Source organism: Mustela nigripes, chromosome 14 (genome assembly GCF_022355385.1).
Source record: "Mustela nigripes isolate SB6536 chromosome 14, MUSNIG.SB6536, whole genome shotgun sequence".
NCBI classification, from domain to species: Eukaryota; Metazoa; Chordata; class Mammalia; order Carnivora; family Mustelidae; genus Mustela; species Mustela nigripes.
This window is the reverse complement of record NC_081570.1, coordinates 40,861,700-40,883,864: the sequence shown is the minus strand read 5'-3', so window position 1 is coordinate 40,883,864 and position 22,165 is coordinate 40,861,700. Positions and strand designations below refer to the sequence as shown.

General features: G+C 36.1%; 1 protein-coding gene and 1 pseudogene across 4 annotated transcripts in view; both read left to right on the top strand.

Moving 5' to 3' along the window:
- EPS15 (epidermal growth factor receptor pathway substrate 15) overlaps positions 1-22,165 on the top strand; it is a 145,951-nt gene that overhangs the window by 53,607 nt on the left and 70,179 nt on the right. For all 4 annotated transcript variants that reach the window (XM_059374710.1, XM_059374708.1, XM_059374709.1 and 1 more), the window contains 4 exons: positions 8,505-8,594; positions 9,568-9,713; positions 11,717-11,873; positions 15,971-16,056. In XM_059374710.1, the coding sequence (XP_059230693.1) occupies positions 8,505-8,594; positions 9,568-9,713; positions 11,717-11,873; positions 15,971-16,056 (479 nt within the window). The remainder of the gene's footprint in view (positions 1-8,504; positions 8,595-9,567; positions 9,714-11,716; positions 11,874-15,970; positions 16,057-22,165) is intronic.
- LOC132001532 (calmodulin-alpha-like) lies at positions 20,070-21,095 on the top strand (annotated as a pseudogene).

Genomic DNA, 22,165 nt, shown 5'->3' with positions numbered 1-22,165 from the left:
TCCAGACTTCAAGCTCTATTACAAAGCTGTCATCATCAAGACAGCATGGTATACTGGCACAAAAACAGACACATAGATCAATGGAACAGAATAGAGATCCTAGAAATAGACCCTCAACTCTATGGTCAACTAATCTTCGACAAAGCCGGAAAGAATGTCCAATGGAAAAAAGACAGCCTCTTCAATAAATGGTGTTGGGAAAATTGGACAGCCACATGCAGAAAAATGAAATTGGGCCATTTCCTTACACCACACACAAAAATAGGCTCAAAATGAATGAGGGACCTCAATGTGAGAAAGGAATCCATCAAAATCCTTGAGGAGAACACAGGCAGTAACATCTTCCTAGGAACATTGCCAAAGGCAAGGGAAGCAAGCGCAAAAATGAACTACTGGGATTTCATCAAGATCAAAAGCTTTTGCACAGCAAAGGAAACAGTTAACAAAACCAAAAGACAACTGACAGAATGGGAGAAGATATTTGCAAACGACATATCAGATAAAGGACTAGTGTCCAAAATCTATAAAGAACTTAGCAAACTTAACACCCAAAGAACAAATAATCCAATAAAGAAATGGGCAGAGGAGATGAATAGATATTTCTGCAAAGAAGACATCCAGATGGCCAACAGACACATGAAAAAAGTGCTCCATATCACTCGGCATCAGGGAAATACAAATCAAAACCACAATGAGATATCCCCTCACACCAGTCAGATTGGCTAAAATCAACAAGTGAGGAAATGACAGATGCTGGCGAGGATGCGGAGAAAGGGAAACCCTCCTACACTGTTGGTGGGAATGCAAGCTGGTGCAACCACTCTGGAAAACACCATGGAGCTTCCTTAAAATGTTGAAAATAGAACTGCCCTATGACCCAGCCATTGCACTACTGGGTATTTACCCTAAAGATACAAACGTCATGATCCGAAGGGGCACGTGCACCCGAATGTTTATAGCAGCAATGTCCACAATAGCCAAACTGTGGAAAGAACCTAGATGTCCATCAACAGATGAATGGCTAAAGAATATGTGGTATATATACACAATGCAATACTATGCAGCCATCAAAAGAAGTGAAATCTTGCCATTTGCGACAACGTGGATGGAACTGGAGCGTATCATGCTTAGCGAAATAAGTCAAGCGGAGAAAGACAACTATCATGATCTCCCTGATATGAGGAAGTGGTGATGCAACATGGGGCCTTAAGTGGGTAGGAGAATAAATGAAACAAGTTGGGAATGGGAGGGAGACAAACCATAAGTGACTCTTAATCTCACAAAACAAATTTAGGGTTGCTGTGGGGAGGGGCGTTGGGAGAAGGGGAGTGGGGTTATGGACATTGGGGAGGCTATGTGCTTTGGTGAGTGCTGTGAAGTGTGTATACCTGGCAATTCACAGACCTGTACCCCTGGTGATAAAAATACATGTTTATAAAAAATAAAAAATTAAAAAAAAAGTTTCTTGAGACTTTTTTGTTGCCCATTTTGTGACCTGTTTTTACATATATATGTTCCCTGAATGTTTCAACATTTCTGTTTGGGAGATAATTAGACCTCTATAAACTCATTATAACAATTTTATTGAGTATGTTTCTTTTCCTTATTTTTCTTTTTTTGCTCTTTCATAAGTTTTATTCTATTTATAGCCTAAGAGCCAACTAAAATAGGAAGATTAAGGATTATTACATTTGGGGAAAAAAAATACAGAAGTGGAAACTTAAAGTGACTTGAGTTCATGGCCCTACATCCCTAGTATTTTTATTTTAATTTGTGTTATAATTGGGAAGTGGCAGGGGATATACCCCCTCACAGTGGCAACAGAATTTTTCCCAGCTACATGTTTGAAGTTGATTCAATGTTTGTTTGGTGTTCTGGGGAGAGAAAATGATACATTGAGATTTGGCTGATGATGTACTTTGAACGACTGTCAAACTCTGCATATTAACTTTTTATAAATAGCTTTTGTGTTAAGAGTACTGGCATAAAATCTGGGGCTCCTGGGTGGCTCAGTGGGTTAAGCTTCTGCCTTTGGCTCAGGCATGGTCTCGGTCCTGGCATCGAGCCCTGCATCAGGCTCTGCTTAGCAGAGAGCCTGCTTCCCCCTCTCTCTACCTGCCCCTATGCTTACTTGTGCTTTCTCTCTCTGTCAAATAAGTTAAAAAAAAAAAAATCTTAAAAAAAAAAAAAGAATAATACTGGTGTAAAATCTTTGCATTGGTAAGATTTTTAGAGGGATTTCTTTTTTCTATAAAGACAACAATTAAAAATTTCAAAGAAGCGTTTGTATAAGCACAGTTAAAAAAGATGGAGGATAGTATTATCCTCATTTGATTAACGGTAGTCTGTGCTAAGGTAAGTGATTAAATACAGTTTATCTTATATGCCCCGAAGCCTTTTACTCGGTAACCTTCTCTTTTTTAGAATAAAAGTAAATGTTTATTGAAAGCATAATTTAAGAATGAATGATGCATTTATAAGAAGTTACTACTTTAAAAAAATAGTGAACATCCATATGCCTAGATTTACTAATTTTAACCATTTTGCACATTTGATTTCTTTCTGTGTGCATTCCTTAGAAATTCTTCCCATCTTTATTATGGTTAGTGCCTTTAATTTTAGATTCCAGCTCATGTGATATGTTTTTTAAAAGATTTATTTATTTGAAAGAGAGAAAGTGTGTACGAGTTGGGAGCAGTGGCAGAGAGGGAGGGAAAGGAGAAAGAATCTCAAACAAACTCCCTGCTAAGCCTGGATCCCGAGGTGGGGAGATGGCTCGATCCCATGACCAAGATATTATGACTTGATTCCAGGACCCTGGGATTGAGCCCTGCATCAGGCTCTCTGCTCAGCAGGGAGCTTGCTTCCCTTCCTCTCTCTCTGCATGCCTCTCTGCCCACTTGTGATCTCTGTCTGTCAAATAAATAAATAAAATCTTAAAAAAAATATAGATCATGACTTAGGCCAAAATCAAGAGTTGGATGCTTAATAATCAACTGAGTCACTCAGGTGCCCCTCCTGTGATATTTCTGCTGCCTCTGTTCTCTTTTTATCTGGATTACCTGATATTTCTTATATTTATAATGTATCTCTTGAAAACAGCATGTTGCTGTGTTTCAGTTTTTTACCTCATTTGACAATTTCTGTCTTTTTATGATAATGATACAGATACTGATTTTTATTCCCCCTATCTTGTTTAGTTAACATTATTGTTTTCTCTCTTTTTTTTTTCTGTTTCTGTTGCTGGTTATCAAATAGTGATTCATTGAATTTTCTGTTCTTATTAAAGTGGAAATTGTTACATCTATTCCATTAATGGTTAATAATACCTGTCTCTGTACTAAATCCTACTTATTTCTCCAGTAGCTGAAAATAAGTTAACCTTCTCTCCAGTAAAACTAGTCCTTTAGATTATTTTCACTTCTTTCTTCTTTACCTCCTAACCCCAGAAGATTTTAGAACATTTTCTTTAAATTAAATTCTAGATTTTACTCAGTTAATTTAGTTCTTTTGGTTCTAGGATTTTCCTTGTGGTTTTGTCAGTATCAGTAGTCTCTCTAGCATTGTTTTGGTAGACTTTACCTGATAAATCTTTTCCATCTTTTTATTTCATGAACAACATAGTCCATACCATTTTTTTTTTAACTTTTCAGAGTCTGTAGCTTTTTTTTGAAACTGAAATAATGTGATTAACACACAGTGTTGTATTAGTTTCAGGTGTCCAGCATAATGTTTCAGCCATCTTATACATTGCTTAGTAACCATAATAATCACAATAAGTACAGTTACTGTTACCAGACAATGTTATTACACTCTTATTGATTATATTCCTTGTCCTGTGATTTTCATCTCTGCAACTTATTTTACAACTGGAAGTTTGTACTATTTAATCTCTTTTTTCTATTTCACCCATCCCTCCCCCCACGTCCCTCCTGGTAACTGCCAGTTTGTTCTCTGTATTTATGTGTCTGTTTTCTTGTTTGTCTCTTTGTCTCTTTGTTTCTTTGTTCTTTTATTTCTTAGATCCCCCACTTGAGTGAAATCATGGTATTTGTCTTTATCTGGCTTATTTCACTTAGCATCATATTCTCTGGGGCCATCGATATTGTTGCAAATGGGAAGATCTCATACTTTTTTATGGCTGAGTAATATTCCCATGTGTGTACATGTGTGCATGTGTACACCACATCTCTCTAACCATTCATCTGTTGGTGGGTACTTGGGATGCTTCCATCTCTTTGCTATTGCAAATAATGCTGCAATAAACATGGGGGTGCATACATCTTTTTGACTTAGAGTTTTGTTTTCTTTGAGTAAATACCAATAGTGGAGTTACTGGGTCATAGGGTATTTCTGGTTTTTAATTTTTTGAGGAAACTTGATACTGTTTTGCACAGTGGCTGCTCCAATTTATATTCCCACCAACAGTGCATAAGGATTCCTTTTTCTCCACATCCTTGCCAACACTTATTATTTCTTGTCTTTCTGATTCTGGCTAGTCTGACACATGTAAGGATATACCGTGTTGTGCTTTTGATTTGTGTTTCCCTGGTGTCTCCTTTCGTATATAAATATTTTTTCTGTCTTGTTTCTATGACTTAGGCATTATCAAGGCGCACTAGCTAGGTATCCTGTAAAATGTCTGCCAGTCAGACGTTTTTCTCATGGATAGACTAGGGGTATGGGTTTTTGGGAAGAATACCACAAGTGTGATAGGACTTTTTCATCACATTTATCAGGTGGTACATAATGCCCGCATGCCATTAATGGTGATGTTAATCTTTGTCACTTGGTAAAGATGCCGTTTGCCAGATTTCTTCACTATGAAGTTACTGTTTCCTTTTTTCCTATTCTGTTCTCTGGAGAGGCAGACTCCTGCCTTTTTTACTTTGTATTCTGTCTTCATATCTTTGTACTGGGTTTTGGTTTTGGTTTTTTTTTTTTTTCTTTTTGTCAGAGAGAGTGAGCACAGGCAGACAGAGTGGCAGGCAGAGGCAGAAGCAGGCTTCCTGCTGAGCGAGGAGCCCTATGTGGGACTCGATCCCAGGATGCTGGGATCATGACCCAAGCCGAAGGCAGCCGCCTAACCAACTGAGCCACCCAGGCGTCCCTTTGTACTGGGTTTTACATTCTTAATAGGCCTTAAATTTTTCTGTCAAGTAAGTGGTCTAAATTTTTGTCCATAGTATTTGTTGGGTCCTCATGTGAAAAGTTTTTGGCACTTTGAGATTTATTAACTGTATTTGTATTAACATGTTCACATTGTACTGAAGTCAACTTGTTACATGGTTGCTGGTTCTACCAGGTGGTAAACATAAAAGGTCTTTCTGGTTTTCTATTTCTGGTGCCTAGCACACTGCCTGGTGGCTAGAGATTTCTCCATAAATATTTTGTTGAATTAAATTGATGAAAAAAAACTTGTATTTATAAGAAATACCCATTATTTTCATCCCAGAATGCTATTTTGAGAAATTAAAACTGGCAGTTCAAGTAGATGAAGGAACAAATAAAACTCTTAAGGAGACTACTAAAATACTGGTTCTCAAAGTATGGTCTCCCATCAGCAACATCAGCATTACCAGAGAACTTGTTAGAAATGCAGATTCTCAGGCCTTAGCCTAGCCCCACTAAATCAGGATTTCTGGGGTAGGGTCAAAGAAGCCCTCTTAGAGATTCTGATAGCTACTAAAATTTGAGATGTATTCGCTAAAAGCACAAAGAATAAAAAGAAAATAAAGAAGCTACTGGTAATTGACTGTAGTAGTAAAACTAAATCCCCTCTTCCCTGCTATCACTGAGAAAGCTTAGGCTTGATTTTGCCAGATTTCATTCCTTTCCTTTCCCTTTCTCTCTTTCTTTTTTTCTTTCTCTCTCTCTCTCTCTCTTTCTTTCTTTGAATATGGTGCATCATTTGATTTAGTTGCTATATTTGCTTCAATAGCAGGCTTTGATGAGGCTAAAGTACAATAAAAAAAAAAAAATCACCCAGCAGTGATTTCTTCTTCTTATTAGCTGGAAAATTTTTTGGCTTCACTTTTGTCAGGGAAACTATTCTCAGTGCAACATGAAATTAATGATAATTTTTTTTTAAATTTCCAAAAAATGTGTTGCCTGTTGGCAGCAGATAGCTGACATGGCTTTTTTGCTTCTAGTGTCTCCTTTTCCAGGAAATGACTCCCATCTGTAGCGAGAAGAATGCTGACCTTTAATGTGCATGTTAGTCACTTCTTTTAGCTCGGTGCCAATTTAATAATAATGCCTATATCATAAATTTGGTTGAAAGTATGTGCTAGCCAGATGGTTTTCACTCTGGAGTTTCAAGCTTTTGAAGATAATAAAATTTGTGTGTTTCTAAAACTAAATTGAATTCTTCAAGTTGACTAGCGAATGGGAAGAGGAGAATTCTTGATTTGGGCCAAACGGTTAAATATGGTCCCAGGACAAAGAGCATCAGCATCCCTGGAGACTTCTTAGGAATTTAAAATATCAGGCCCAACCCAGACTTAGTGATTCTAGAATTCTGGAAGTGGAGCCTAGAAATCTGTGCTTTATAAAGTTGTTCAGGTAATTCAGATACCTGCGACAATTTGGGACCCACTGGGTGAAAGGTTAGTTTTATCCCTTTTAGAGAACATGGTATTATAAATTTACATGTGTACTCCTAATGAAGCTGATAAATCTGAGAAAAACCAGAGCTTTGTAGCCAGATCTTTGTTTGAATCCTATACTATCAGTTCTTTAAAGGATATCAGGCAAGTTACTTGGCATTTCTGAGCTTCAGTTTCTTCATATATAAAATGATATTTCTGAGGGCGATTCACAGACCTGTACCCCTGGGGCTAATAATACATTATATGTTTATTTAAAAATAAAAAATTTTTAAAAACGATATTTCTAATCACAGAAATCAGGGATTAGTGTTGTTGTATTAGGTGCTCAATAAACACTGATTTGAAAGTCCCATAAAACTTAACTTAGAATTGTAAGCAAACTTTTTTGGGGAAAAATGTTATTTTCAGTGGAAGAAGAATAATTAAGAAGTACTTAAACTTCCTCCCAGTTGCTGTTGGAATCTTTTTGTAGGTTCCAGATTGTTTTGAGCAATTTCATATGCTTGAAGATTGTCGTGGAAACTATCTTTTGAAAGTCTTGAAGGTGCCTTGACATTCTGTATGTAGGTTGTTCGACTTTGTGCCAATGCTTTATGTATTTAATAATTAAAAATAATTTTTAATAGGTAATACATTCTCATGGGTGGGAAGTCAGTACATATAAGAAGATATTCAGTGGAAAAAACTCAGTTCCATCCTTGCCCTCAGTGCTCCATTTATATCCACTCTACAACCAACCACTTTTCTTAGTTTCTTGTTCATTCTTCTAGACTTCTAAAATGCAAATATAAGCACACATGAATAATCATTATTCCCTTACCGCAAGAGATAACACAGTATACACACTGTTAGACACACTAACACTGTACTTGGATAGCTTCACATGGAGAGCTCTTTGTTTCTTTTTTTTTTTACCCCCTCCCAGGTTAGCTTTGTTGAAGAACTACTTTACATTCAGTGAATTGCATTCAATTTAAGTATATAGTTTGATGAGTTTTGATAATTGTATATTATTTGTGAAGGTACCACAGTTAAGATAATGTTTTTAATGGTTTTTTGTGTTTTTTCTTTTTGTTTCATAGTATTTTATTGTAGAGCTGTATCATAATGTTTTTAAACCAGTCTTTAGTTGTTGAGCACTTGGGTGCTGCTACAAAGAATTCTGTGATTAACAATCTTTTACATACAGTGTTTTTTATGTAGGCAGGTAAGTCTGAGAATAGATCACAGAAGGGGGATTGCTAAGCCAAATGAGAAGTAAATAAGTTTGGTAGTTGTTGCCAATTTGCCCTTCATAGGGTTGGTATCAGTTTGAGCTCCCACTAGCAATGTCTGAAGGTGCCTGTTTGCCTAGTCTATTTAACAGTGTACATTATGAAACTTCAGATATTTGCCAGTAAGTGGAAAATGTATTTTAATATAGTTTTAATTTGAAGTTTTATGAAAGTGAGCATAATTTGTATCTTCAAGAGTAGACCATCTGTAATTTTTACTTTCCTGTAAAATATCTGTTTTTACTCTTTACCCATTTTCCTGTTGGATTTTACCTTTTTCTTCTGTTAATTTCTAGGGACTCTTTTTAGGAAGATTAACTCTTTCTTTGCAGATATCTTTTTCCCAGGTTGTTTGCTTTTGACATTGCAAGACTTTTAGTTGAAGGGTATGTGTCTGACTTTTTGCTACTTTGGATATCTTCCTGAAAGTTGCTTGGCTTTAATTTATTTCCTTTTCTCCTTTCTTCTTTTCCTCCCTTTCTTCTTTCCCAGCCCAATTTCTTTAAAAAAAATTTTTTTTTGAGACTGTAGCTGCTTTGTTGTTGAACAATAATAACTCAGTGGGTGGATGTTGTTAAATGAATTTAATATATATGACCCTGGTTCATTTCTCTTGAAGGCCATGTTTTTGGTATATTGCGCATTGGAGAAAGAACCTGTGCCAATGTCCTTGCCTCCCGCCTTGGTGCCACCTTCTAAGAGAAAAACGGTCAGTATATCAGGCTCTGTGCGGTTGATCCCCTCGTCAGCATCAGCCGAGAAACCTTACCACTCCTTACCACCTGTAGGCATTTTACCTACCAAAGCACCGTTAAGACAGGTATAGATCTATCAGTGTTAAAGGACTTTTTTTTTTTTTTAAGTGCATGGCATTTAACAGTTGATTGCTTGATGAAGACAGAAGTAGCAATCAAAGGGATCAAAAATTTAGAGCACCCTCTGGTTGAATCTGAATAATATGATGTCCCGGCGAAGACATAATCCTCCTGCATTTGGCCTTACTTATGGATGTTTTATTGGCTTTGCTTTGATCTACGTGGATTTAGAGTTGGAGACAGAAGATATTCCGTGCTAATCTGGCATGCTTGCGCAGGCATAGTTAATAGATGTTTTTGTTTTCTTAATCCCTGGTTAACTCTTGATTCTTTGGGATCATATCATCCAATTTTGGATTGTCCCGAGCTTTTTTTCCCCTCCAGCCTGTTGCTTGTCAAGCTGCATAAAGGAAAATAATGACAAGATATGCAAAGCAGCTAATTCAGCTATAGCTATGAATGCTGAATGAAACTCTGAAAAATAGGGATTGAGAATTATCTGAATATTTTGTTTGTACAGACTCTCCCAGTTACTCATCTTAATGTCATTCATAAGTTAAGAGTTAACTATGCTTGAATTTATTTATTACTTAAAAGGAAAAAAAGTGAAATGGGCATCTATAAGTGGATCCCAACTGACCTGTATTTTTCTTCCGCAATTTTCTCTTCACCACAGCATTTTGATTAGGGTATGATGGAATGGTACACTATTGCTACAGTTAGTGGGATGGAATTGCTCAAAATTTTGACAGATACTCTCATGGGTTGCAAGAATGACATTTCAAAGTGTGTTTCATTCTGACAGAAGCCCCTTATATAGCTATATATTTACTTGTTCTTATTACTCTTTTTATTTCTTTCCTGTAGTGGGTTGTATCCCCTGCAGAAAAGGCTAAATACGATGAGATCTTCTTGAAAACTGATAAAGATATGGATGGCTTTGTATCTGGATTGGAAGTCCGTGAAATCTTCCTGAAGACAGGTTTACCTTCTACCTTACTGGCCCATATTTGGTAAGGTTTTATTTAAATTAATTTAGAAAACAAATATGGTTTTGTAAAACTCTGGTTTTGCGCATTCTTATTTTTAGGCATTTGTAAATTGGATAGTTAACTTTCAAAATTCTTTGTAGAGAAAATTTAAATATGAGAATTTCTTCTGGATAATGGATAAAAGCTTGAGAATGTATTACCTGTTTTATAAGTTGACAGTATCAGTTAATGATTATTAAAATGTTAAAATGCAGCATTTGTTTATATCAGTTAATTAAACTTAAATTTTTAAGGGAGAATCCAAAAATCTGAAATTTAGTCAATGTACAGAAGAGTATCTTCAAGGCATGCTCTTACCATTCTGTATGGCGCATGTATACTTTTATACCTTCACATAGGGAGTACACACGTGGTCCTTAAAAAAGATGAACTTGAGTGTTCAGTGCATGTCATGTTAAATAAGACCATACGTATGAAAATTTTAGTGTGCCTGTTGTCCATCCACCTGACTATACTAGAGATTATGTTGAGGTTTTCAAGAGGCAGCAAACATCAAATGTGGAACCAAATAACTTCAAAGAGAAACTTAGAAAAGAACAAAGGAGGACAATAGGTCTGCCTTAAGAGGAACAAGAACTCAAGACTGGGAAAGATTAAATATCTGTCACTAATAATAACTGCCACTTTGAAATGCCTAGGCCAGACAGTGTGCTCAGTAAATGGCAGTTGTCATGGAATTGGCATTATGCCCAGACTTTATGTGCTTTACCTTTTTTTTTTTTTTTTTTTTTAAGATTTTATTTGTTTGACAGAGAGAGACACAGCAAGAGAGGGAACACAAGCACGGGGAGTGGGAGAGGAAGAAGCAGGCTTCCTGCCAAGCAGGGAGCCCAGTGTGGGGCTTGATCCCAGGACACTGGGATCATGACCGGAGCCAAAGGCAGCTGCTTAACGACTGAGCCACCCAGGTGCTCCTGTACTTTACCTTTAATTCTCACTGTAACCTTGCAGAATGTGTGTTATCTCTACTTGATAGATAAAGAAACTAAGGCTTGAAGAGGTTAAAAAAATTTGTTCAAGGTCACAAGAAGAAACAAGTAGAGAAGCTGGAATTCAGGATTTCTTTGACACCTTACCCGTAGTCTGTTCATCAGGCCACATTGAGTTTCAGTGAATGAAACAGATCAGGACTTCAGAAAGCTGAGCTTTAAAAAGAAAGAGAGAGAGAGGGAGGAAGGAAGGACAGAGAAGAAAACAGGATAAAACATTTGCTGTTTCTCTTCAAGTGATTTTGTAAAGCTTTCCACATTGCTGCCTTCTCTTCACATGTGATCTCCATTTGCAGCTGTTGTTTCTGCTTTGACTTGGTGATCCTTATATCCGCCTACTCCCAAGAGTTGCAGGAAGCAAGCCAACGTGGAAATTTTTGCTTGTTTTAGAATCATTCTAACGCCACTAATGACTCAAATTTGTTGAAACTTAGGTTTTATTTTTAACCTCTTTTAATGTTGAGAATGTTGGGATTTTTTGGCCCACCACAACTCTTAATCTGTAATAGTTCTGAAAATTGGTAAGAAAGTACAAAGCAAACCCAGATAAGAGGCCTCTGCTCAGCATCAAGGCGAACATTCTCTTTCTCTTTTTTAAAAACCATTTTAGCTCATCTCTCTTTTCTAACATTTGAGTTTAAGTTTTGGGTAGGTCACACACAGAAGTATGAGTTTCTTTTTTAACTCAACTGATCATTTTTTGTCTTCTTCTTTATTTTTTTTAAATTTTTTATTTTTTTTATAAACATATAATATATTTTTATCCCCAGGTGTACAGGTCTGTGAATTGCCAGGTTTACACACTTCACAGCACTCACCATAGCACATACCCTCCCCAATGTCCATAACCCCACCCTTCTCTCCCGAGTCAATTGATCATTTTTTTTAAAAGCTACCTAGTCCTATTACTTTTTCCCTGGATTTTTAGAATAGCAGTTGTAGCATTTATATTGTTTGTTTTGTTTATTTGTACAGGACATTATGTGACACAAAGGACTGTGGGAAGCTTTCAAAAGATCAGTTTGCCTTGGCTTTTCATTTGATCAATCAAAAGTTAATAAAAGGCATTGATCCTCCTCACATTCTTACTCCTGAAATGGTTCCACCATCAGACAGGACCAGTTTACAAAAGGTAAGACAATGGAAAACTGGAATGTATTAACAAAAGGAAACAAGTGCTGTGTTAGATGACAGACTTGATTTGAATGAAACAGTGGAGAAAATGTATCTGGCTATCGGTAGAGCCGTATACTGTTTGTGGTTTAGTTTGTGTCTATAAATATGTTCAGACGCCTTGTATGACATTGTTGGACTGCAGCTCGTTTACCCCAGCATTCATTACACATATGGCAAACATATTTTCCAATCTAAAAATTGGAAAAATGTGGTCTTTCTGCCCCCTCTTCCCCTGTCTTAGATTTGTGAATTTTTATGAATAAGGTATAAAATATAAGTGAAATCTATAAGAACTAAATTATTGTGTTTCATTTGATGATTCACCCAAAATAATACAAAATTAAACACAAAATCTAGGAGATTATGATTGGTGTCAATTTTATATGTAAACAAGAAAAACATAATGTTGAGAAGTCTGTGTGGTTTTAGCCACGTAGATAACCTTTTCCTGAGTATGGAGCCAAATTTCATATCTGAACAGCTAGAAGCAGGTTTTAGCAACTTTTGGTTTCTGGCCAGCATAGGAGTTTTCAAAACTACATTGTTTTAGCCATGCTGTGCCTTGATTTTTCTCTCCTCCTCTAGATATCCTTCCTAGCATAGTGTATTTACAATATCTTGGCCTTCATAGAGTTTCAAAAGGACTTAACGTTTTCTAGAGACTATTATTGCCTCTAAAAATACATACTTTGTATTTTTAAATATTTTATGACCTATAAAGTAATTACTGCTGTGGTGATTTTTCAGAGTTAGATATAATAAAAGTTGTTAGATGTGTGGTATAAGGAGAGCTGTCTTTAAAATGTCAGTAGAATAGTTTGGTTTTGTAGTAATTTTGTCACATAGGTTAAAAAAAAATCCCATTTTAACCTAATAAAAGTCAAAATTGATTTTTTTAATAAGTCAGCTAAATGGAAATTTATAGCTACCAGGTATAGAAATTACTTCTAGGAGTTTTTAATCCTTAGTTTTAAATAAAATAAGTATTTGATTATCTCTTTTGTGAGTTTTAGGGAAAGGGAGAGCATTTTCTGAAATTTTTGAGATTTCTGGTGACATAGGATATAGGTTCCATAAGTTGTGGAAAAGACGAAAAGTGATGCCACCCAGAAAGATAAAAGTTAGAGATTTGTATTTATGCTCTCTGCTATAATTATATCTGAGTTGTTTCATCCTGTTTTTTCACCTATGCAGACTGTTTTTTCACCTTGTCACCTTCATTTTATACCCACTAAATCTCCCACCAGTGCAAAACTATAGATGTGACAGAGCTTTCTGAAGCAGATGACATTAGTAGACACCCCAGGTTGCATCTGCTCTACAGAGTTTTTAATAGATTTGTCTGAAGTCCATTCACTAGAGCATAGACACTTTTGGCTAATTATATCAGATATCAATATTGTACATTAAAATGGGATTTTATCATTATTGTCTTATCTATTAACCCAACTTTTTAACCATAAGTATTTAAAGTTTGCATTTGTTTTGTCTTTCGAATAATCTCTTTTCTCTTTATAATCTGATTTTTTAGAACTGCATTTTTTTGCAGCTTTGACTAATCTTTTTTTGAATATTGCTTTCCTTTCTGTGTTTTTTCTAGTTTGGACTATTTTTTCCATTCTGCAGCACTCTGCTTTTCGCCTTTCTTGTACTGTCAGTTTCTTAACTCTACTCTCTCAAGGTTAGACCTTTACTTTTTGCCTTTTTTAGCATTATGGTTTTTGGTTTATAATTTTACAATTAGAGGCTTTTTAAGTGGCAAAGTGGAATTTTTGTGTAATGCACAAAACAGGGTGAGACAAAATATTTTGAATAAAGGGGATATGCTACATTTTTCTCCATATGCCCTTCTTACACTTTATATACTATTAGCTGAACTTTTTCCATATTTCTTGATTGCATGCCATTTTATTACTTTAGAATGGGAGTTTAATTTCTGTGTTAGCAATTGAGGAGTGATACAAGCTATACCAACAGTACACTAATCTGCCTTCTGGAGTCATCTGTGGTATCACCTAACTTGTTTGAGGGTTAAACTTACTTGTCTCACTCTTCTTATCTGATGATATTTTTAATAGTGAAAGACTGTCAGCTGTGAGTCACTTTTTTGAGCTGGAGTAGCAGAAGAGGTGTGGAAGTCCTCAGTTTCTTGGTATACTTGGACCTTTCCTAGCAAATTTCTCAGTAGCAGTTACTCTTGGAGATAAAAGTGAGATGAAGTCCTGATTTTTCATATTGTTCAACTGTCAAACTGTCTGACTAGGGTTAGCTCATATATCAAGTTTAGACAGACTTAAAATCCTAGTGAATACCTGTCACATTCAGAAATCCATTCTAAAATTTCTAATTTAATTTAAGATGATAAGGGTCGGGGTATTAGTGAAACACAGTAAAACAGTAAGAGTTACATTTGATAAAAGTTTGTAGTTAATAATAAAATTGAAACTAGCATTAATTGAATCCTAACAGATGAATTTTGGTATGGGTAGACAAAACATCTGAGGACTAATAATGCAATGGGCCTAAAGAAATATGGAGGGAGTTATTTGCCAGATTTTATTGACATACCTGTTTATCAAGTTTGCTTTTAGGGTGATGGTTTCATTTACCCTAAATGATCTTGATATCCAAGTGCCAAGGTGCATACTGTGAAATAGATTTTAATTTAATCAGAGGCTTCCTAATCAATGTCTCCTATTAGCTGGGTTCATCTTTAGGCAGGTGCTTTAAATCTAGTTACTTAGCTCTAAAATGGGGTTACTAATAATATCGGCCATACTTACAACCCAGTTTTCAGATTAGTTTGAGAATTGATTAATGGATTTGAAAGTGCTTAGTAAATTGTAAATCATGATATACATGTGAAGAGATGGAATATTGTAAACTTTTATGTTTCTTCTTCTGTTGTCCAAGTTGATGACATACATTAAGTCCATGATAAAATTCTAAGTTTTATGTTTTGCTAATAAAGTCCTCAACGTATTTTAGTTTTACATGTTTAGGCCTCAATTTAAAAATTTCCTAATGGTGGTTATTCTGTTTTTTTGTCAGTCTGGTTATAGCACTGGAGGTTGGTTAGGTGTTTGAAGGAGCAGTTCTCTTCTTGTCCTGACTTCAGCCACATATATAACGAATCAAAATGGTTCATGATCTTTGTGAGCCAGGGTGGAAGCAACTTATTGGGAGGTCATCCATCTTAAGGGCATATTCTATTGAGTAGGTTAATTATAGTAATACCTTACAATTGTAAAATGTTACTAAGTTTTAGAGTGACATATACATTATTTACTTAATTTAATTTTTAAAGTGGGCAGGGCAGAGATTATTTCCCTGTTTTATAGTGAAGATCATGCAGTTAGTAAAATGGCAGAGACCAGAATAAACCCAGCTAGATTTTCTAACTACAGGTACCATTCAGAGACCAATTTTGACATTTTCATTATTGAAAGAAAACCATATGTAAAGGATGTCATATATGAAGACAGCTTCATATATGCTGATGTTAAAATTTACTATGGAACATGCTGAGTAGCTGGTTCTACTTTAAATAGAGTAGGCACCAAAATTGTTTAACAAAAGTAAATTTTGAATTGAATAAAATCAGCTACTATTATGATTCTGAGATTCAACAAAAATTTGTTTACTTACTCTGTGTCAGAGGACATGACACAAGTACAAATAAGTCACTATCCATCTCCCCAAGAAATTTATTCTTTAATGGAGGAATTAGTTTATAAATCTGGTATCTGCTTTACTTCAAGGTTTTAAACAGGTGCTAGAATAAAGTGACAAGGACTTTGGGATCTCAAGTGGTGGTACCTATTATAGAGCAACAGCTTTTGGAGAATTTAAGGGAAAATGTCTCAGTTTATAATTGTGTGTGTATGTATAAAATTACACTAGATATAATTTTCTTAAATGAATTTAAAGTATTAGTAATACTGTAAAATGTGTAATAATCTGTATCCATGTAGTGCTTTTGGACATTTTTAATGCTTTACCATATATAATTTTATAGTAATAATGTTTTAATTGTGAACTTTTTGTTTTTAGAACATCATAGGATCAAGTCCTGTTGCAGATTTTTCTGCTATTAAGGAGCTAGATACCCTTAACAATGAAATAGTTGATCTACAGAGGTATGTAAACTAAAATTAAGCTGACTATGTAAATACACACACACATTTCTATTTTTAATATGTATCTTGGTAAATGCTACTTTGTTTAAGTACTGTGGTTCTTGAATTGGGAATCCTTGAATCCTATTTCTTTTATTTCCCAGTGTACCCTGATTCATCAAATCTAAGGCAACCTTTTAATTGCAAGATGCACTATTTTCTTAGGTACCACTAAACTAAAAATCACTGCCAAGGGGGCACCTGGGTGGCTCAGTGGGTTAAAGCCTCTGCCTTTGGCTCAGGTCATGATCCCAGGGTCCTGGGATCGAGCCCTGCATCGGGATCTCTGCTCAGCAGGGAGCCTGCTTCCTCCTCTCTCTGTGCCTGCCTCTTGTGATCTCTGTCTGTCAAATAAATAAATAAAATCTTAAAAAAAAAAATCACTGCCAAATAAACAGTGGCATCTGCTATAAATACTGTCTGACTTTAGGCTGAGAAAAATGTGTATCTTAGAATGAATGGAGTATAATTTTCCTCCAGCTTTAGATATTTGAATAGCATATTAGAAAAACATTATTTAATACATTTTATGGAAAGAACGTTAGATGCATATACTGTGCAAAGAGGTATCATAACTGTTACCTCATTTGCTTCTCACAGAAACTGTAGAGTTAGATTTTATTGTTCCTAGTTTATAGGTAAGGAGTTAAGGTGCTTAGAGAGGTTATTTTGCCCAGTTATACAAACCTGTCTCAGGACACTTTATTTGGAATTGAATTGTCTCTCTCATACATAGGCAGTATGTAGAACAGACTTAAGTACAATTGGATTTGAATCTAAGTACAACAGGCACTATTAGTATTTCCTTAGTTCTCTTGTTCCCTAGAAACTGTATGGTAATACTGTAAAAATGACCTCCTGAAATTACTTTTTAAAAAATGAGACCATTTTTCCATCTACACAGTGTTGGATTTAAGCATCATTTTGTATTTACACAAACCTTTTCTGTTTTTAACCTTCATAACAGTTTGAAGCAGGTAATGGCTGATACTTTATTTTATTGATGGTATTGAGACATAAGGGGGGTTGTACAATGATTTATCTGGGCTAGAAAGAAATAGGGAATGATCTTTCCTCATTAAAATTGCTATAGGGAAACTTAGTTGTTATGATTTTTCAGTTGTAACAAAGAATTCAACCCAAGCTAATTTAAGTGAGAGTGAATTTGTTGAGTTGTGAAATTAAGACCTCTTAGAGGTAGATCGAGATGGCTTATCCTTAAGCCATCTCGATCTACCTCTAAGAGGTCTTAAAGAGCTTCATACTGGGACTTAAATGCTATAATCTGTTTTCTTGCTCTATTTCTTGTCTCCACTTCCACTGGATTGTTCATTCTCAGATGGAATTTCTCATCATATTGTCAAAAGGGCTGTAGCACACTTAGTCTTGTGTATTTGTAATTTTAGATATAGTGGAGTACCTCTTTTCTGGCAGTTCTGCAAAAACCCTAAGATTTCATACTTACTCACTTAGGGCCATGCCTGTCTCTGAAATAGTCAGGGGCCAAGGATGTGTAGTTTATTGATTTGCCATGAACTCTGTCATGGAGTGGTGGAAGGATAGTTTGTTACCAGGACCACATAGAGGAGTGGGTATCCTGTCATGAAAATTCTGCCAGAAGGAGGCATGAATTCTGGGGAGGTAAATGCTACTGAAGGCACCATAGCTTTAAATCCATAGTAATTTCGGTGATTAGCCTTAGTATCATCTATCTCTTTGAACAATATGACTTGACATAAAAATAAGTCTGGGCACAGTGTCATTATGTAGTTTTTTGTTTGTGTTTTCTTTTTTGTTTTTAATTTTTATTTATTTATTTTTTAAAAATATTTTATTTATTTATTTAACAGACAGAGATCACACGTAGGCAGAGAGAGAGAGGAGGAAGCAGGCTCCCCACTGAGCAAAGAGCCCGATGCGGGGCTTGATCCTGGGACCCTGGGACATTGACCTGAGCTGAAGGCAGAGGCCTTAACTCACTGAGCCACCCAGGTGTCCCTATTTTTTTATTTAAAAGATTTTATTTATTTATTTGATAGAGAGATCACAAGTAGGCAGAGAGGCAGGCAGAGAGAGAGGGAGAAGCAGAGCAGAGAGCCCAATGTGGGGTTCGATCCTAGGACCCTGAGATCATGTCCCAAGCCGAAGGCAGAGGCTTAAACCACTGAGCCACCTAGGCGCCCTGCTTTTAATTTTTTAAAATTTAGTCTTGAGTTTATCTGCCTTCTAAGTTCTGTGATACTCTTATTTCCTGCGCAAAAATTGGACTTTTGCCTATTTACATAAAGCCTCTACACTTGAAATCACACTAAGTAAAAAACAAAAACAGAAACAAAACCCTTGGTGATTATATAGTCCAATTTTTTCCTTACTCATGAAAATAACTCAGTCACAGATCACGCCAGCAGTAGGGCTGGGTGGTACCCCAAATCCAGTTGTGTTAAGTTAGAGTTCTGCATTCCTTCTATTATATATTTGCCTCTCATTAAGACAGCAATTTTGGGGGTACCTGGGTGGCTCAGATGGTTAAGCCTCTGCCTTCAGCTCAGGTCATGATCCCAGGGTCCTGGGATCAAGCCCTGCATTGGGGTCCCTGCTCAGAGGGAACCCTGCTTCTCCTTATTCCTCTCTGGCTGCTTGTGTTCCCTCTCACACTGTCTCTCTCTGTCATATAAATAAATAAAATCTTTTAAAAAAAGCAATTTTTTATTTTGGTTCAGAATAAAAGAAGTAAACATTTCATTATTGAGTCTATAATGGTGTGTAGACTTTTCATATGGTCTCTGTATGGTCCATTATTTTGCTTGCCTTATGTGTAGTATACATTGTGTTCAATGTATATATACAGCTAGATTTGAAAATACTTGTATTCTGTGCCTCTTGTAGATATGCCCCAATATTCTAGGACTTGCTTGGCTTCTAACAGTTGTTGATAAATGAAATGTTTCTGTAGTGAGCTTTAATAGGAAGTAGAGCATAATACATAACGCTGGCATTCTTGCCAGTGCAGACGTTTCTAATAGTAGTTACATTTTGGTAAATTGAACTTTCACTGACTTTTAATAACCATAATGTTAAGATATACTAGTGACAGTCCTTTATAGTGAATTGCAACTAAAACATAAAAACATATCTAACATTTTGTGACTATCTTATTAAGAAAATCATAGAGCTCCACAACCTTGTTTTTAGGTTGTAGTCCCATAGTATAAATGTATAAAACACTTATACATGATTTGGCATTTGTGAAAATATTTTCCCTAGGCTTTTCTTTTAGATGAGATCTACAGTGTAGGCAAACGTCTATCATCTGTCAACTCCACTCATGTGATAATGAGATTCATCAACCCATGCTAAAATTATGTTGTTAAAATTCACGTTTACAAATGGCTTGTGTTAGGTCACTATATCACCAACTCTTCAAGATACTACATTATAAATCTTGGTTTTTGTGATTGTGAATAACAATTTTTTCTGTGCCATAGTATTACTCTTTAGCTTTTGAATTGTTTATTAATATATCAGGATGTGGTAAGTATAACTATAAAACAGGAAAAAAGAATTTTAAGCAGATTATGCTTATGGCTTTTACTACATTGCTATCTGATAAAAGATTAGCCTCCCCCTCCCTTTTTTAATGATTTTATTTACTTATCTGCCAGAGAGAGGGAGAGGGAGAGAACAAGCAGGGGGAGCAGCAGGCAGAGGGAGAAGCAGGCTGAGCAAGGAGCCTGATGCAAGACTATCCAAGGACCCCAGGATCATGACCTGAACTGAAGGCAGATGCTTAACTGACTGAGCCACCCAGGCATCCCAAGATTAGCCCCTTATTTGCTGGTTTTTAGATGAAGATTTATAATTTCAGTCCAGTGACCAAACCTGCAACTAAATAATACATAATATGGAATCGTAATGACTATGTAATGAATACAGTGCTTTACCAGTTTAATTTTTCCCTCTCTGTGATCGTTATAATGCATACTAGTAAGCATTTTGAAATAGAAGAGCATAATGAGAAAAGAGTATGTTTCTTAGAATAATATTTTGTTTTGACCATGGAAAATCAAAAGAGATAAGAAAAGCGATATATATAACCTAAAGAGTTAGTTGGGTAAAGAATGTTCTTTGTTACTAGCCAGAAAATGAGGTGTTTCCATCTCTGGTTCATGAAGTTGTTTTCTAGTTGAAAATATGAGAGTTTGAGGCAGGATGCCTTTTTGTCATTTTTTTCTTTACATTTTTAATATAATTCCTTCAACATTTTCTATATAGGAATTTAATTATGTCAGTCAGGTTAAATTAGCATGATATTTTTAACCTAAAGAAGGAAAAGCAAAAGTTGTAATACCAGGGCAGTGGTGCTGGGAGCCTCATGGGCTCAGTGCTGTTTGATATTGGCAGTTCACTGAGCGCACACCAAACCGCAGCGGTGGCACCCCCATCTGCTGTTCCAGCCCCTGTGCTGGTGCAGCCACCCTCACTCCCTTTGCTCCATCTCCCTTCGTTCGCACCATAGCTTATCAGCTGACTGAAGAACAGATTGCTGAGTTTAGGGAAGCTTTCTCCCTATTTGAAACAATGGTGATAGTACCTTCACAACAAAGAAACTTGGAACTGTCATGAAGTCAGTGGGTCAGAACCCAACAGAAGCCAGATTGCAGGATATGTTCAACAAGGTGGAGGCTTATGGTAATGGCACCATTGACTTCCCAGAATTTTTGACTATGATGGCTAGAAAAATGAAATATACAGTGAAGAAGGAATTGGTGAGTTATTTGACAGGTCTTTGATAAGGATGGCAGTGGTTAATCAATGTGGCAGAACTATGTCATGTCATGAGAAACTTAGAAAAACTAACAGATGAAGAAAATGTAGAGGAAATGATAAGAGAAGTGGATATTTATGGAGATGGACAAGTTAACTATGAAGGACTTGCACAGATAATACTGAAGAATGACCTGCTTTTAACTCCTTTCACCTCGCCAGAAGAATCAAATTGAATCTTTTATTTACCTCTTGCCCTCCCCGCCGCCAAGTTCATTTATTCATTGTTTCTAGATAGCAAAACTGAATGTCAAAAATGTGTTCTGTCCATATACACAAAATTTACATGTATTGCCTGGTGGCCCTGTCTCTTAAAGAACAAGCTATGTATCATTTTTATAATATAAATACTTATACTCCCTTAATGATCAGGATGTACTTAGTGGACTGCTTGTAGTTCCATTTGCTAATGATTAATTCACTGGGCTGGTCAGTTTTTCATGCATAGAGCTTGACAATTGAGTACATTCAGGCATTTGCATTAAAACTGAAAAATGAAAAAAATTAAAAAACTTGCTCAAACGGTTTCTAGTCCAGTTTGTTAGCATAAATCGTCATAACTGGTTTACTCAAAACAAACATTTAAAATTGGTTTACCTCAGGGTGCTGTACAGAAAAAAATAGGTGAAGGATAAACTGTCTAGACGAAGCCCCTCTCATACTTGCATGTGCCCCGACCCGTAGTGATCCACATATCCAGGTGGCATGCTCCGTGTATTAGTTAGCATCATGCTCATCGCACTAGAGTGAAATGGGTGTTGGGCTCTCACCACTCACACAATTTTTTAAAAAGAAGCCTTTACCAAGGGAGCATCTTTGGACTCTGTGTTTTTAAAGCTTTGTGAACCATGACGTGGAGCCAGCAGAGAGTAGCCTGTGGCCGTGGACTTTAGCACAACCATCAGCATTGCTATTCAGGAAATTACACTTTGCTGTCCTTTCCAAGTTGCAAATGGTAGTAGTTTTGTCCAATAGTAAGACCATTAACTTAAAATATAGGTGGGATATCATAATCTTTTCAAATACTGGATCTCCTGCCTGAGCCTAAGACCTATATTTTTCATTTGCCTTCTATAGAATGTCCAGTAGACATGACTTCCCAGTCTTCCCCTGACCACTCTCCTTGTCTCATTTATTTTGCCTTTCTCAGTGATGTCACCATTCATCTAGTCACTCAGGCTTGAAATCTGAGATTTTTCTTCCTCTTATCTGTTTATTCTTCTACCTTTGAAATGTTTCTTAAAAT